Source organism: Bidens hawaiensis, unplaced genomic scaffold, assembly GCF_021521415.1.
Source record: "Bidens hawaiensis isolate Kalapana, Puna unplaced genomic scaffold, B.hawaiensis_p1.1 tig00050459_1, whole genome shotgun sequence".
In the NCBI taxonomy this organism is placed as follows: domain Eukaryota; kingdom Viridiplantae; phylum Streptophyta; class Magnoliopsida; order Asterales; family Asteraceae; genus Bidens; species Bidens hawaiensis.
This window is the reverse complement of record NW_027499021.1, coordinates 89,156-106,551: the sequence shown is the minus strand read 5'-3', so window position 1 is coordinate 106,551 and position 17,396 is coordinate 89,156. Positions and strand designations below refer to the sequence as shown.

The window sequence follows — 17,396 nt, the reverse complement described above, 5'->3', positions numbered from 1 at the left end:
GAGCAGAAGCTTGCGCGACCGCGCGATAACTTAAAAGAAGATTTTTCAGTTGAATTGGCTAATGGCGAAACTGTTTTAATTAACTCTGTGATCAAGGATTGCACACTTAACCTTAACGAAAACGATTTTCTGATCGACCTCATCCCCATGCCTCTTGGGAGCTTTGATGTTATCATTGGTATGGACTGGCTCTCGAATAATCGCGCCGAAGTTATTTGCGCCAAGAAGATGATTCGCATACCTCGAGAAAATGGTGATCTTCATATCTACGGCGAGAAACCCTCCCGCGGTCTTAAGCTTATGTCTTGCGCCGAAGCCCGAAGGCTCATGCGGAAGAAGTGTATTGCATTTCTAGCCCATGTGGTTAAACCTGCTGAAGTGAAGAAGCTTCGCGATATCCCTGTTGTGCGTGACTTCCCTGAAGTTTTTCCCGATGATCTTCCTGGTATCCCTCCCGCTCGTGAAGTCGAGTTCCGTATTGATCTTGTCCCTGGTGCTTCCCCCGTAGCTAAATCTCCTTACCGTCTTGCGCCCGCTGAGATGCAAGAATTGGCAAGCCAACTTCAAGAGTTGACTGCTAAAGGATTCATTCGCCCTAGCTCTTCGCCCTGGGGTGCTCCGGTGTTGTTCGTTAAAAAGAAAGATGGATCGTTTCGCATGTGTATTGATTACCGCGAGTTGAACAAACTCACCATTAAAAACCGGTATCCCTTACCGCGTATTGACGACCTCTTTGATCAACTCCAAGGTGCCTCTTGTTTCTCGAAGATTGATCTCCGCTCTGGTTATCACCAGTTGCGCATCCGCGATGAAGATGTTCCGAAGACTGCTTTTCGAACTCGTTATGGCCATTTTGAATTCTTGGTCATGTCCTTCGGTTTAACCAACGCACCCGCCGTTTTCATGGATCTAATGAATCGGGTGTGTAGGCCTTTCTTGGATAAATTCGTGATCGTGTTTATCGATGATGTTCTGGTGTATTCTAAGACCAAGGCCGAGCATGAGCAACATCTCCGATTAGTGTTGCAAAAGCTTCGAACCGAGCAGCTCTATGCTAAGCTTTCCAAGTGTGAATTCTGGTCGGATGAAGTACAGTTTCTTGGCCACGTTGTGAACAAGATGGGTATTCATGTCGACCCATCCAAAATTGAAGCAATCAAGAACTGGATTACGCCATCCTCTCCTTCTGAGATCCGTTCCTTTCTGGGCTTAGCTGGTTATTACCGGCGCTTCATTTCGAACTTCTCGAAAATCGCTTTGCCTTTAACAGCTCTAACGCACAATGGTAAACCGTATATTTGGGGCTCGAAGCAAGAAGAAGCCTTTCTGACGCTCAAGCGTTTGTTGTGTGAAGCTCCTGTTCTTGCGCTACCTGAGGGTAACGATGATTTTGTCGTGTATTGCGATGCCTCCAACCAAGGTCTCGGTTGTGTTCTTATGCAACGAGGCAAGGTTATCGCTTACGCATCAAGGCAACTTAAGGTTCATGAAAAGAATTATACAACTCACGACCTCGAACTTGGTGCAGTTGTTTTTGCCTTGAAGATCTGGAGACACTACCTTTATGGTACTAAGTGTATCCTCTACACTGACCATAAAAGCCTTCAGCATATCTTTGATCAAAAGGAACTCAACATGAGGCAACGCCGATGGAACGAACTCATCAGCGATTACGATTGTGAGATCCGGTATCATCCTGGTAAGGCTAATGTGGTAGCCGATGCGCTCAGCCGAAAACCCTGCCAACTTAACTGTATCTTGCCGCGCACCCAGCTTCACTTCGCGCCGATTCAAAACAACCTTGAATCGCGTATTCGTGACGCGCAGCGCGCATCCATCAGTAATGGTAATCTTCGCGCCGAGTTAGCGTGTGGCGCGGAAGCACATTTTGTCCCTAATCTGAGTGGAATTCTCTGTTATCTTAATCGCATCTGGATTCCCTTTGATGAGAATCTTCGCGCTGATATCCTGAGTGAAGCGCACAAATCTCGATATTCTATTCATCCTGGCGCTGATAAGATGTACAAGGATTTGCGCATTACTTATTGGTGGCCCGGTATGAAAAAGGATATTGCTGTGTTCGTAGCTAAATGTCTGACTTGTTCTAAAGTAAAAGCTGAACACCAACGCCCATCTGGTTTGCTCGAACAACCTGAAATTCCTACGTGGAAATGGGAATGTGTAGCGATGGACTTTATTACCAAGTTACCTTTGACAGCAAGCAAACATGATAGCATTTGGGTAATAGTGGATCGTTTGACTAAGTCTGCTCACTTTCTGCCCATTCGTGAAAACTACCGTGTTGAGCAACTCGCGCAGCTTTATGTCAAGGAAATTGTCTGCCGCCATGGTACTCCTTTGAGCATCATATCCGATCGCGATGGCCGTTTTATATCTCGCTTTTGGAAATCTCTCCAATCTGCGCTAGGAACTCGCTTGGACATGAGTACGGCATATCATCCTCAGACTGACGGTCAGTCTGAGCGAACTATTCAAACTCTTGAGGATATGCTCCGATCTTGTGTTCTTGATTTTGGAGGTAATTGGGATTCACACCTGCCTTTGATCGAGTTCTCTTATAATAACAGCTATCATTCCAGTATTGGTATGGCCCCATTTGAAGCACTTTACGGTCGTAAGTGCCGCTCCTCGATTTGTTGGAGCGAAGTGGGTGAAACTCAAATCACAGGACCCGAACTGGTTCAAGAGACAACCGATAAAATCGCCAAGATCCGTGATCATCTGCTAACTGCCCGAAGCCGACAGAAGAGTTACGCAGATCGTAGGCGGAAGCCTCTCGAATTTCAAGTTGGTGATCTTGTTCTCCTCAAAGTGTCGCCTTGGAAGGGTGTTGTCCGCTTTGGGAAGAAAGGTAAGCTTGCTCCTCGTTATGTTGGTCCATTCAAGATTCTCGCGCGTGTGGGAAAAGTTGCCTACAGACTTGACCTGCCGCCCACGCTCAGTAATGTGCATCCAACGTTCCATATATCCAATCTCAAGAAGTGTTTAGCTGACGAGAACCTTCACATTCCACTTGATGAAGTTCAAGTTGATGAAACTATGCATTTCGTTGAGAAGCCTGTTGAGATTATGGATCGCGAGGTTAAGCAAACCAAGCGCAGTCGTATCCCTATTGTTAAAGTTCGTTGGGAGTCCAAGCGCGGAGCCGAGTTTACATGGGAAAGGGAAGATCAAATGAAGATCAAGTACCCGCACCTGTTCTCTGCGCAACCTACTTCGAGATAAATTTCGGGACGAAATTTCTTAAAGTAGGGGAGACTATAACATCTGCCCTGATCCGACCCGACCCAGGTACCCGTTTCCCTTATCCGATCTCTTTCTTTTATGATTTAATATTTAATTATACTTATATTTTACTTTTAATAATAATATATAATTTCCTTCCCGCCTCTTTCTCTCTCTTTCTTTCCGCCGTCCCGTCCCTCTCCTTCTCTCTTTCCGCCTTCTTTTCCCTCTTGTCGCCGTCCCGCCCTTAAGCCTTGTTTCCCTCTTTTTCTTCTCTTTGCTTGTCCTTTGTTCCTTCCCGCCTAAGGTTGTCTGCGCAGCTCCACGCGCCAGACCCCTTACAAGGAATCCTGCGTGAAGACCACCTGTTTCAGCGATACGCGAGACGAACTCTTCTCGCAGCGCGCTAAGAATTGTAATTCTTCTCGCAGCGCGCGAAGGACGGTAGTTCTTCCCGCGACGCGCTAAGGATTTGTAGTTCTTCTCGCAGCGCGCTAAGAATCGTAGTTCATCCCTCGACGCGCGAAGAATTATAGTTCTTCCCGCGGCGCGCTAGGAATTTTAGTTCCTACCGCGGCGCGCTAAGAAATGTGATTCTTCCCGCGGCGCGCTTAGAGATGTATTTCTTTCCGCGACGCGTTAAGGTTAGTTCTGTCTGCCTTCACGCTCGCGCTCTCTTGACCTTTTGTGTCAGCCTTCTCGCGCTAAACCCTTTGAGTTTTCTTCTGTTTAATCTAGCCGTTTGCTTTTGTGTTGTCTTATCTTTTGTACTGTTGACCTAATCTGCTTTATGTCTGAAAGGTTACTTTCGGCGCAGCATGCGCACCAACCCCATTGGTTGACAGAAAAAGTGACTGACATAATCTTTTGAGATCTGCTTTTGCCATGCTTGACCTGTACCTTTATCTGAACCGCCCATGCTTTTTACTGTTCCCTGTCAGCTTTATCTTGCCTCTGCAGCTGCCATATCTTTCCATATCTTTTGCTTTTGGATTCTTATGCTTTTTGATATCTTTTGCTTGATCCTGTTAAAGATCTTTTCCCCTTTTCTAGGGATTATGTCTCCTAGGGTTTTCCTATATATAATAATAATGTTTTAACACTACACACACAAAACACTTAATCTCTCCTGTTCTCTTGCTCCTTGCTCTCTCTGCCGTCTTCCTCTCTGCCTCCGTCTTCCTCCCTGTTCTGCCCTGCTTTTCCGGTAATATATATATTATATATAATTTACTTATTAATTATGCTAACTTATAATCAAGACTTAAAACAAATCATTAAAACAATAATCTTATTTATAGGTTAACTTGTGCTTGTTTAAAGTTGGTTCTTGCTTTATCTTACACCGCATCGTTTATCAAGTGAGTAATCTCGTACCTATCCCTTTTTGCTTTTAATGTTTTGGGATGTTCATGTGTTCATACAAACTTAGAGTCTTAAACTGTTTATGAACTTTAGTCGCGCAGTATCCCATGTGTTGAGGACGTAGACTTGGCTGTTTATTTGTATGTGTGGATCATTAACCGTCTTGTCGGTCTATTCCGCAGTTTTCATGGTACCATTAGATGAACACGGGGAGAACTATCGTTTATGATTTTCTCTTTTGTTTGCACATGCACAGTTTGTCTTGTTTGTGAGCTCAATTGTGAGCACTGGCAGTCTTATGAATCTTAGAGTTGGTCCCGATCAGATTACACCCTTGTTGAAAACCAGACATACACATGTTGCGCGCAGATTTATTGTTATCTATGTATTGTATTAAACTTGATTTCTCACCAACACGCAAGTGTTTGACGTTTATTTTAACACATGTTCAGGTTTGCAGTAGCTGTTTTGGAGCTTGTGGACACATAGGAAGTTTCTTTATTTTGGACCTAGATTAAAATGTATCAAGACAAGTTTTTACTGTTCGAATATTATGATTTATAATATATTGATTTATGATGTTTACCCTGCGCGTGCGCGAATGAATGTATTTATTAAATATTGACACTCAATAGTGTCACGAGTAATGAAACAATATGTGGCGCCCCGACGTATAATCCGCCTTTGGTCGGGGTGTTACAGTTGTGGCCCTTCGTCCTGTGAAAGTCACAGTATTTGCTCCGATCAGCATTGTGACGATGTCGGATTATTGGAGGCTTTGGCCATGGGAGCTCCTCAGTGGCGAATATCTCGGTGACGCTTTTGGTGAGCGGCGTCCATCTGGAGTTCTGGTTCGACCGTACGTTATCCCTTCCGCCTAACCGATTTTGCAAGCCGGATGAGGTGTCAAAGTTGACCCTTGACTGCCAAATGCCCAGCTTCCGCTTTTTGTTTAATCGGGCGGCAAGGACGTTGTCTTCTCTTGTTTTCTGGGTGTAGAGGTTTGTGCTCTGTGGGAGATCTCTACCCAGTTGCTTCTCCGTTTCCGCAAAGCGTTTTGCTGCTGTCATGATGGCATCCCATGTGGATGGCATGCCATCTTTACCCGTTAAGGTGCGGATAAGCTCTGGGTCGTTCGCGCCCTGGATGAAAGCAGCGCGAACAAGATCTTCGCTAATGTTACCCAGACTTAGCTTCTTCGAATTGAAGCGAGTGATGAAGTCTAGCAAAGATTCGTCTTTTTCTCGAATGCACTTGAGGATTGTCCATTGCTCCTCGGTATACTTTCTTTGCTGGCTGAAGTGTTGGCTAAACTTCTGCTGGAAGTCAGCCCAGTCGTAGATGTGGTTGACCGGTAGACGATCGAACCACGCTCTAGCAGCCCCGACAAGCGTCATTTGGAACATGTAACACCACGTGGGTTCCGTCCAACTACTGACGGTTGCCCCCGCTATGAATCTGTTCAAATGATCATCTGGGTCGGATATACCATCATATGTGCCTATGCTTGACATTTGTTTGGCACTTTTTGGGGCGATTGCTTCCGCAATGTCCCTTGCAAATTTGGACGTTCCCGCATTTGCAACGTTTGGTCTGAATGTTTTAGAGAAGTCTCGTGGACTTCCACCTGTGCTTTTTGGTTTGAAGGCTTGTCCAAAATGCCTTTTCGGTTGGGAGTCCGTTTCCTTACGCTTCCCTTTTGCCCTATGGCGAGGGTTCGCGTCGGAGTCGGACTCCTCCGAGTCATCGTCCCAGTATTCTTCGAATTCGTCAGCCTGTTGGACGGAACGCAAGCGTTCGTCCAACTCAGCTTGGAATTCCTTTTGACGTGCCTCCGCCCATGCCTTAACTTCATCGAGTGTTTGGCGGGGGAGTCTTGTTCGTTTCTCTAACTGGGTATCGGTGAATCCCAATGAGTGATTATTTACTTCACTTGCCCCAGCTTGAGTAACTGGGGTAGTGTTCGTAAAATTTACTTCACTTGCCCCGGCTTGGGTAGCCGGGGTAGTGTTTGTAAAAACTGTATTGCCGGTATTCCCCCCAGTAGCTGGGGTTGTGGTTACCGGAGTTTCTTTAACCATCTTAGAAGTTTGAAAAAACTGGAGAAAAATGTTCTAGCTTTATGCACGGATGGCGCCAATGAAGAAACACTAACCGGACCCCGGGCAGATTACTGGTAACCTGGGGGTTAGATAGATGTTTCCCACGAGGGGTTAGACCCAGAGAGGATGGTTCTTCTGATAACCTGCAAAACAGACACGGTGAGCTTGTCACTAAGAAGGGGGGGGGGGGGTTCCTCCTTGTGACCACCCTCCGGCGTGAGAATTAGACTAGATTGCTCTTTAAATATAAGTGTATATTAAGAGATTGCTAGAGCAGATATCAGGTATAATATGATGATACAAGATAAGATATGTTAAGATGAGATGATCATACCATTTGGGGTATTTATAGCCGAAGGTAGGTTTCCAAGGAGGTGTGGCCGGCTGCAACTGTGTTCCTGTTCCACCAACAGTGGCCTACGCACGTGCCCTGCTGGTAGTTGGTGGGTAGGCAGCGGCTGATAGTGACCAGGCCTGCTGTGTACTATTCCTTTTCCACCAAATGCCGACTACGCACGTGGCATGGCAGTAGTTGGTGAGTAGGCAGCGGCTAATAGTGACATACAGTACAGGAGCATGCTGCTCGCCATACTGTTGTCAATAAGCTGTCGTATCTTTAGTCAGATCTTTTTCCCATACCTCGTCAGGTACAGTACAGAAGATCTTCCCGTATCGTACGGACTGGCTTACTTGGGCGGGAGTATTCCCCCTCCCGCCCTTGTGCGGGATTGTTCCCGGCTTCGCTCATTCCTTCAGGTGACACTGAGTGATTGAGAGCTAAGTGCCTTGTGCGTGTAGCCTTGCTGCGCGGGTGGCCTTCCCTGATGGCTTGTATCCGAGGCTGCGGGGACAGGCGGAGTCCTTCACCATTGGGAGGCATTTCCTGCGGGAACAGCTTGCGTACTGCGCGTAAGGACGTCACGTCTCTGAGCATGGTTGGTCCTGCGGATCCAGTTGGTTTCTGCGCAGACGTTCCTCTTCAAGGTGAGTCTTGCGGGTCCAACTGGGCTCTGCTGGGACCTACCTCTTCATAAGTTAAGATACCGCAAATGCTTTAAACTACCAATGAACTCTGGTACTTTATTTATTTCAAATAGTCTCAAACTAAGAACCCTTAACAATGTTAACTTAGGAATTAAGTCAATCAAAATTTTATTGGATAAGTAAAAGTAGTCCCAACTTTGATACTCCCCGGCAGATACTACTAACAATGTTCTCAGGCTTTTAGCTCTTTTAAATGCCTCAAACTTTTGGTAACCTACATAATTCTCATGAATAAATGACATATGGCGGTGCTTTTTCCAAAGCTTCGTTCCTCGTCCTCATATTATTATCAAACTTTAGGTAAAATTCTCCAGCAACAAAGGTTAATAATTCAACCATCAGGTCATGCATTATAAACAATGATTCATCGTTGGGTGCTTGTTGAAAAAACGACCTTGATAACAAAATTTTGAAATATTCATTCCCCAAGCATTCCGGTGATTTGGTTGCATTTGAAGAGTTCAAAACCCTTCTGCCATCCACAATAACACCAATTGCTTCTTATCAAACAAAAAGTCCTTGGAGAACAAGGAGCAATATGCAAACAATTGTTTAAATTTGCAGAAAGATCATGGTAGCTCAGCCTAAGGGTCGGGACAATGTTATCAGCATTACTTATATTCCATATCTCATTATTCAACAGTTCATCCTAATCTTCTCCATATGCTTTTGTCCTTAGTAGCCTTGCAATTGCCTTAAGAGACAAAGGCAAACCGGCACACTTTTTCACAATACCTTCACCATATGGTTTAAGTGTTATGTGTGAATCGAAGTTATCTACACCCAATGCATGAAGAGCGAATAAAGATAAAGCATCTTCATGCGTTAAACTTTTGAGACGATCTACATGATTAAAACCTAGGTTTATGGGCAATTGCTCTTTACAAGTTGTCATAATTATCCGACTTCCAGGAGCACATGAATGAAATGGGCGCACCAGGTTTTCCCAGTCACCCTCATTTTCATGCCACACATCATCAACTACTAGTAGAAACCGTTTGCCCTTAAAATGCGCTTCAATAGCTAATTGAAGCTGATTTAAATCTTCAAACTTTTTGTTTATTGTAGTCACCGATTGAAATATGATATTGCTTATCTTAAAAATATCAAAATCATCAGAAACACAAACCCACACCTTGGGTTTAAAGTGATCACTCACCTTTGCATCGTTATACAAAAGTCTAGCTAGAGTGGTCTTACCAATCCCACCCATACCAACAATGGGTAAGATGCTAAACTTTTCCTTAGGTGACTCGTCCAACAACAGCTTATTGCGTAACCTCTCTATCTCTCCTTTTCGTCCAACAACACTAAACGAATCTAGCAAAGACGTTTCATTTCTTCTACCAGTGATTTTTGGCTTTTCATCAATCTTAATCAAGCCTAGATCCTCTTTTCGTTTTTCAAGATGTTCTAACTCGGTGTTGATACTATCTAACTTGGGAGACAACCTATGACTTAATGATAATTTTGTGCAGCAAGTTAGGATGAGGTTTTTTACCTTGCTGGTGGTCGCTCCGGGTTCCTGGGCGAGCTCAGGATTCATAGCTTCAGTTGCCAATTCATCGAGCACATCATCTATATCATAAGCCAAATGCTGGAGACCATTCAGCCACTCTTGAACACTTTTTTGGGTCACTTCCTTCTGAGAAGCATCAATAAGCAGATTATTTCCTTGTAAATTCCTCAAGCGCGATTAATTCGCGTCAAGGCTTCATCAGTAAGCTTCTGAACAGGGACTTTGACGAGTTCATTTGCAATAGCTTCAGCGGCCATTGTTTTTAGCGATTACTTAAATGAGACGATGATCAGTGCATAGAAAGAAAGAATGCAACCTTCCTTTATAGTGATTTCCGTAGTCTGTACGTTGTGATCAACGTTTCTTTGTCTTTTCTTTTTCATTTTAATATTCCTTTGCATGTGCATACTCGTAGTATTTTGCGTGAGAGTTAAAACGTATCACGTGCACATTTTTTTTTCATTTTCATGAAAAATGTTGAAATTTTTATGATAAGTTCATTAGTTTACCGTCATCCCAGCCCTTTTTATAATTAACTCCTTTTAACGTGGATAAAATTTGACCGCAACCCATTTTGACCCAAACCGGTAAAAAGTCCGACCAACCCATTTACCTGACTTGGCCGGGTGTAAGTGCATTTACATAGAGTGATGAATTCAAAAAATTTTTTCACTGCAATAACTTTTTTTGGATGCTACAATTTGATATGATGGGATTTCTTCAGGGTTGATTGAACAGGTCCGGTAGGGCCGTCTCCAAGAATTTATATGGCTCGGTCGAGCCAAAATAAAAAGGCCCGTGGACACTAACGAGTAACGAAATATAAGCAAAAAAAAGTTTAGGCCTTATGTAAATGGTTTTTTGTTTGGTTTAAACAATTAAATATATAAATTGGCTTACTTGTTTATGATTTAGGTTATGTAAAAAACTTTTTGTATAAAAATAAGCTTAAAAATGTCTCAAGTGAGACTATAACCTACAACCTTTTGGTTAGAAGTCATACTCCTTTACCACTATACCAAGCTAGTTATTGTATAACTAGGGTAAAACATTAAATATACATATTTTTTTTCATAAAAATATTTTATAATATATATATAATATTCTCAATATTCGTTTCATGTAACATTCGTTAATTTATGTTTTTATTCGAATTTGAATTTGCATTTGCATTCGTTAAACAGACCCGATTTGTCGTTTCAATGTATTCCTGCCTATTGTGCATCATTAATATTTCAATCTTGATGATTTACGTTTATCGATAGTTCATTTTCTATTCGTTTTCTCCAATTTACGAAACTCCAGGATTTAATTTCTTAATTAAACGATCTTCAAACAATACAAATATAAGAAAATATCCAAGTTTATAACTTATTATTATATTTTTATAATATTTCAAAGTGCAAGGTTCAAATTGTAATTTTACTTTAATTTTCTTTCTTAAAACAACTTGATTTTGCAAGGGCCTTAAGTGTAAAATATTTAAAATAATATATAATATTTGTTTTTTACCCAGCCCAAACCCACCCCGTCACCCCTACCTCGATTTTCCGGCCGCTACCGAAATCCGGCGAGAAAAATCCGGCGAACATAAAAAACGCCTTAAAACGTATGTTATAAATCAATTAAATCTTGTAAAACATGTAGACTATAACGGAGAAACATTAATCATCGTTTATTACGCGTTATAACAACATATTATGTGCGTTTCTATCCCGAACCCGTCGGAATTTTTAAAAAATCGCAATAATGATTTTTAAACCTTATACGTTTCAATTAATTTTGTGCCCCCTAAAAATTAAGTGCCTCGGCCGGTCGCCCGCATTGCCCTATGCCCCGGCCGGCCTTGGGGTCCGGTTTAGGTCGAGTACATTTGTTAAAATAACAATAGGACACAATAATAACAAAAACGTTGTCAATAAAATTAAAAAACACGTAACACATGATCTTTCAGAATAAAATATAAGTTACTAAAGTTGTTTCCTATGAGTTTTCGGCTTTTGGAAACCTATTACTACATTTTCAATCAAAATTTGTTAAAAGAACTTTTTTTAATACAAATGCAACAACCGTTCATGTGTTAATTACTCATCTTATCGTGCAATTCCGTCTTCACATGGTTAACTAAAGAAGAAGTTATTTTAACATTTGTTGTAGCAACTACTAAAACAAGTTATATCGTGCAATTCCGTCTTCACATGGTTAACTAAAGAAGAAGTTATTTTAACATTTGTTGTGGCAACTACTAAAACAAGTTATAACATTATTAAATGATAGACAAATGGATAATCAATATGTTTTATTGTTTCCATCATCCTTTTGTAAGATCACACTAGGGATGAACAAAAATTGGTATGATACCGATTGATACCGGTACCTGTATCGAAATCGGTACCGATTTGGTACCATCGGTACCGAATCGGTACTAAGGTTTTGAGTTTTCGGAACCGGTACGGTACGGTACCGGTATTTCCCGAATTTTTGCTTAAATACCGATACCGTCCCGATACCGTATCGGTACCAAAAATTTACGATTTTCGGGATCGGAATTTTCAGTACCGGTACGGTACCGAGCTCATCCCTAGGCCACACACCCCATTTATGGTAGTTTTTTTTCAATTAGTTCTCTTGTTTCCACCATCTTTTTGGTAAGATCACTTACCCCCATTTATGCTTGTCTTTTTCACGTAATTAATTAGTGTAGTTACCAATCCCTACTTAAGCTGCCTAAATGTTTTTATGTGGGTTCCTACCCAATTTATCTTCGCCGTGAGGTGGCCCGGCCTCTCTAATAACAGCGTTAGCATGTATCTATGTTTAAAACCTTTTCTTTTATATACAAAAACATATTTTTATACTAATAAATAACAGACAATCCAAGTTGTGCAGAGTTGAATCTAGGGCCGTCTCTACATTCTTGGAGGCCTAAAGCGAACAAAATTGAGGCCTTTCCAAAAGACCAAATATAAACCCTCATCCTTTACTCGGGTTTGGGACCGGCAATAATAAACTAATAAGTTTATTGGCGGAGTTAAATTTTTTTTTTTTTGACATATTTAAATGAAATTTACTCTTCTTGCTTTCTTTGATGCAAACTATTTAATTAAATATTCATAATCAAGTTCTTCATAAAAATCTTTTTCAATCGACAACATAGCTAAACCATTTAATCTTTCTTGCGACATTGTAGATCTTAAGTAATTCTTAATTAGTTTTAATTTTGAAAAGCTACGTTCTGCAGATGCTACAGTTACGGGAATAGTTAACATAACTCTATAGGCAATATATACATTTGAAAAAGAATTAAATGTTTTAATATAACTTAGTATATTAATAGGTGTGTCTAATTCTAAATGTATAATATCTCTTAACATTTTTAGTTCTTGAAATAAATCTAAACCATCAATATCTGATTTTTCATCATGCTTCAATAAATTTTCAAGAAACATACACTTAGTTTTTAAACTTTCTTCATTTAAGGATTTTAACCTTTTTATACTAAACATAAAGACGAAAATATCTTCATACTCCTTAAATTGATCAAATCTATTTTTAAGAGATGAAATAGCTTGATCCACTATGCACAAGAAGTAATCCGTTCTAAAACACTCAATAGGAGTTTTCAAAGTTTAATTATCAATATTTTCATGAATTTTTTTTTTATTTCTACGAATAATACGTTTCTCACGAAAAATAGGTTCAATGCCAATCTCTACAGCAATTTTCTCAGCTTCAATCTTTGCATTTTCAAACCCTTCATCTCTATACTTTTCAAAATAACAAATAGGTGTTTCTAGTTGTTTTATAGCATCATCAACACACATATCTTTTGCTTGTAAGTTTTTACTAACTATATTTGTAGCATGCAAAACATCATACCAAATAATCATCGCTAAAAAAAACTCAAAACTTTCAAATTCATTTTCAGCTAACGATTTAGCATCACTTTTAGTTTTAGGATCGCCACCATCATATACTTCCAATATGGCTTCTCTTAATTTTGGAGCTTGAAACTTAATTGCTTTAACACTTTCTAGTCGACTTTCCCAACGTGTTTGTGATAATGGTTTAAGAGTTAAATTTGGTATAGTATCTAATAAAATTTTCCATCTTTTAGGGGATGATGCAAACAAACAATAAACACGTTGTATTGAACCAAAAAAATCTTTAGCTTTAGTACATGAGCAAGCCATATCAGAAATTACTAAATTCAAACTATGAGAACCACATGGTGTATAAAATGCTCTAGGATTAATATCTAAGAAACGTTTTTGCACTCCTTGATGTTTTCCTTTCATATTTGATCCATTATCATAACCTTGTCCTCTAATGTCATTCACATTAAGTCCTACTTTATTAATTTCTTCAATAATAGCATCAAAAAGACCTTTACCGGTTGTATCAACTACTATTAAAAACCCTATAAAGTATTCTTTAACTTGTATCGGAGTAGATGAAATATCTAAAAATCATAAAATAACGGACATTTGTTCTCTATGACTTATGTCGGGAGTACAATCAAGTATAATTGAAAAATATTTAGCTTCTTTAACTTTTTTTAACAATTTTAGTTTTGATTTCATTTGCTAATAAATCAATTAGTTCGTTTTGCATATTGTGTCCAAGGTAATGACTATGAATTTCACTATTAGTTATCCGTCGTAAATGTTCTTGCATTATCAAATCAAATTCTGCAATCATTTCCATAACACTTAAGAAGTTACCATTGTTTTCTTCATAAAGTTTTTCACGTTTCCCACGAAATGAGATATTTTTCTTGCCAAAAGTTTTTACAACGGCGAGAATTCTTATTAACTCATTTCTCCAATGTTCCTTATCTTTATTTATTAGATCTTGAGTTTGTTTATCAATTGTTTTATTTTTTGCCAATCTTGTTTCTAACTCAAATCATTTACCCATATTAATAATATGTTCTTTACTTGCTTCATGTAGTTTTAGTTTAGCATGCATATTTCTCCAATCGTTACTACCTTCATCAGCTAACTTACTTTTACTTGAATTCACATCAAATAGCTTACAACAAAAACAAAACACCTTATCTAACTTTTTTGAGTAAAGTAACCATTTTCTTTCATATTTTTCCCCATTTGCCATCCTTTGCATATAAAAAGAAGGAATAAAGTTTCTAGAATGTTCATCTTTTGGAAAATTATAATCATAAATCTTTACCGGTCCTTTTTCTACAAGTAAATCTCTTAACTTAGTATCAATACTAGTCCATTGACTTGGATCATCTAAATTTATAGTTTCGTCTACATTTATAGGTTCATTGTTATTATTTTCATCAACATTAACATGTTTATTGCTATTATTTTTATCAACATTAAAAGGTTCATTGCTATTATTTTCATCAACATTTACAGGTTCATCGCTATTATTTTATTCAACATTTACATGTTCATTGCTATTATTTTTAACAACTTCTAAAAGTTCATCACTATTATTTTCATCAACATTTATTGGTTCTTTGTTATTAAGTTCATAATCTTCTACATTTATAGGTGCATCACTATTAGGTTCTTCTACATTTAAAGGTTCATCGATATTCATATGTTCATTATTGTTATCTTTTAAGTTTGTTACATATTTTAGGAAAGATCCCTTTAGTGACTGCATTTCAGCTTCTCGTTTTTGTTTCTTTAACCTTTTAGAATGACCCGACTCATACTTCCTAATTCTATTTGACATTATAAATTCAAAACTTGCAAACAAGTTCACAAATAATCTAACCTGTGTATCAAAAAGCTATGTGCCTAAAGTATAAAGTAACACAATTTTAACAATCCAAAAAAAAATCTATGTATAAAAAATTAGGAACAACAGTCAAAATTCACAAATTGCAAACAAATTTAAAATAAAAAGAAATAGCGTACCTTGAAGAATGAAGACTACAAAATAGGTTTAGAAGAATTCAAGTCCCGGTCGTGCTCATAAATTCCAAATAGCCGGCTGCTCGCCTAATCGGTGAGTTACGTGAGTATCCCTTCGCTTCTCAGATTGACAAAAATACAAGACTGAGCCTTCAAAGAAGTGTTAATGAATTTCAGATTTCGGACTATAGGCCTTTGAATTAATGAATTTCAGATTTGACAATCAAGTTTCTCAAATTAAATCTTACAATCATTTTGGCCATTTGGGGTGGGTGAAATCAGATGAAATCCTCATCTTATATACATCAAAAGAGACAGAGAGAAATAGAGAGAGCCGTTGTAACCTGCAGACTTGGAATCTACGACGATGAATCCATCGACCCTTCGGTTCTTGCACAGCAGCGCCGCTCCCTTGCCCTAGAAATAACCATCAACCAACAGATAAGTGATAAGTATAATCATGGCTTTTTTTTTTAATGTTAAATGCGTAAAAATGAAAGGGAATGTGGAAATTGGAATCAAGTATGGGCTTTCTTCTTTTCAATTTGGTGGCCCAACTATATAATTATATGAAGCCCATATTAAATTAAAAACTGGGGGCCCTAATAAGTTGGAGGCCCAAAGCCCTACCTTGTTTTAAATGGCCCACGGGCCGCCCCTGGTTGAATCATCATGTGCCTAAATTAAATAGCACCTAACCTTAATTGAACACTACCAAACCCTCCCATTTTACATCTATCATTTACAGTTTTGTAGAATGTATATATAAAGTTTAATTGTATTTTGATTTTTGGTGAAATTGTTTGTTGTATCCTGGTCTACAGGAATCAGTTTAAAACGTTTTAAACTACTTTCATTCATAACTTAATTCAACCCAACTTTTCATTAAAAAATTAATTTCTCTCTTTGACATATACAAACCAACCAAACTCAAATTTTCATTCTCATTCATAACCCAACCAAACTTATATATAATAGGGGTGGGTTCAAGTGAAAACTCCTCTTAAAGATAAAATTTTAAAACTTCTAAAAAACTATTTTTAATTTTTTTTTAAATGTCTTTTGAAGTTTCTTTTTTTTTCATTATTCTTATATGTTGTTATTGGTTCCAAAAAAAAAAAAAAAAAAAAACCTTGTTGGTAACCTCGTTGGTGTAGTGCACATGTGTAATAATGTGCATTGCATATATGCAAATGTGTTGTATTGCATAGAATACAACACTATTGTACGTATTTGATACGCACTATTGTAGATATGCAATATAAGACTAATACGCACATCGAATACACATTAGTACATATGTGTAATACAACATTAACGCACATGTACACTACATCGACTTTTATTTTATTATTATTTTATCCATATAATACAACAATACTACACATATACAATACACAAATATTGAATATATGCAATTAAACACTATTGAACTTAAAAATACATTGTAATAAACATGTGTAATACAGTATCATACAGTAATACGTATGTGCATTATAGATGTTTTTTTTTAATTTTTTAATTTTGTTTATTTTTTTATATTTTTTCGAGTGAAAGGTAAGAAAATATAAGAATAATGACAAAAACATAATTTTAAAAATATTTTTTTATTTTTAAATAAAAATAATTCTTTAGGAGTTTTTAAGTTTTCTCTTTAAAGAGGAGTTTTCTCTTGATCCTTACGGAAAGGATCAAGAGAGAACTCCTAGTTAGGGAGATAACTAGAGAACTCCTAAGTCGAGGGGTGTAATTGTCAATTTACTTTCTTAATAGATCTCATATGTATGTTAAATTTCCCTGATACTACACAACGGAAATTTGCGGTGGAATCATTGTTAACCATCACGCACTGGCTTATGTACCCTAATTATCGAGACACACTTGCACATCGATACAAATCTATGATTCAGAACCCCAATTGTCGACTATATTAAAGATTTATTCCCTTTTTTATGTTGTTCATACTACTTACATGAAAAGGGTGATTATTCTCTTCAGATACAAAATCTGAAAAGAAAGGTGGGCGAGTTAAAATCAGTGATTATGAACAATGATGTTGAAATTGAGAAATTGAATAAAGATACATATGAGTTGCATATTGGGAAGAATGATTTGGAAGCTAAATTGAAGAAATCAGATGAAAGGGTTAATTTTTGTCTGTCCATTTCACCACTAGTAAGATATTAATTTCTTTCATAAGGTTATGTTTTGCGTAAATAGTATTGATCA

At 38.4% G+C, this 17,396-nt stretch overlaps 1 protein-coding gene across 1 annotated transcript; it reads right to left on the bottom strand.

Moving 5' to 3' along the window:
• Positions 1–8,406: 8,406 nt before the first annotated feature.
• Positions 8,407–9,533, bottom strand: LOC143598491 (putative disease resistance RPP13-like protein 1). Its single transcript, XM_077076699.1, is given in 2 exon segments — positions 8,407–9,425; positions 9,428–9,533. Coding segments are annotated over 2 exon segments (1,125 nt in total).
• Positions 9,534–17,396: the final 7,863 nt, after the last annotated feature.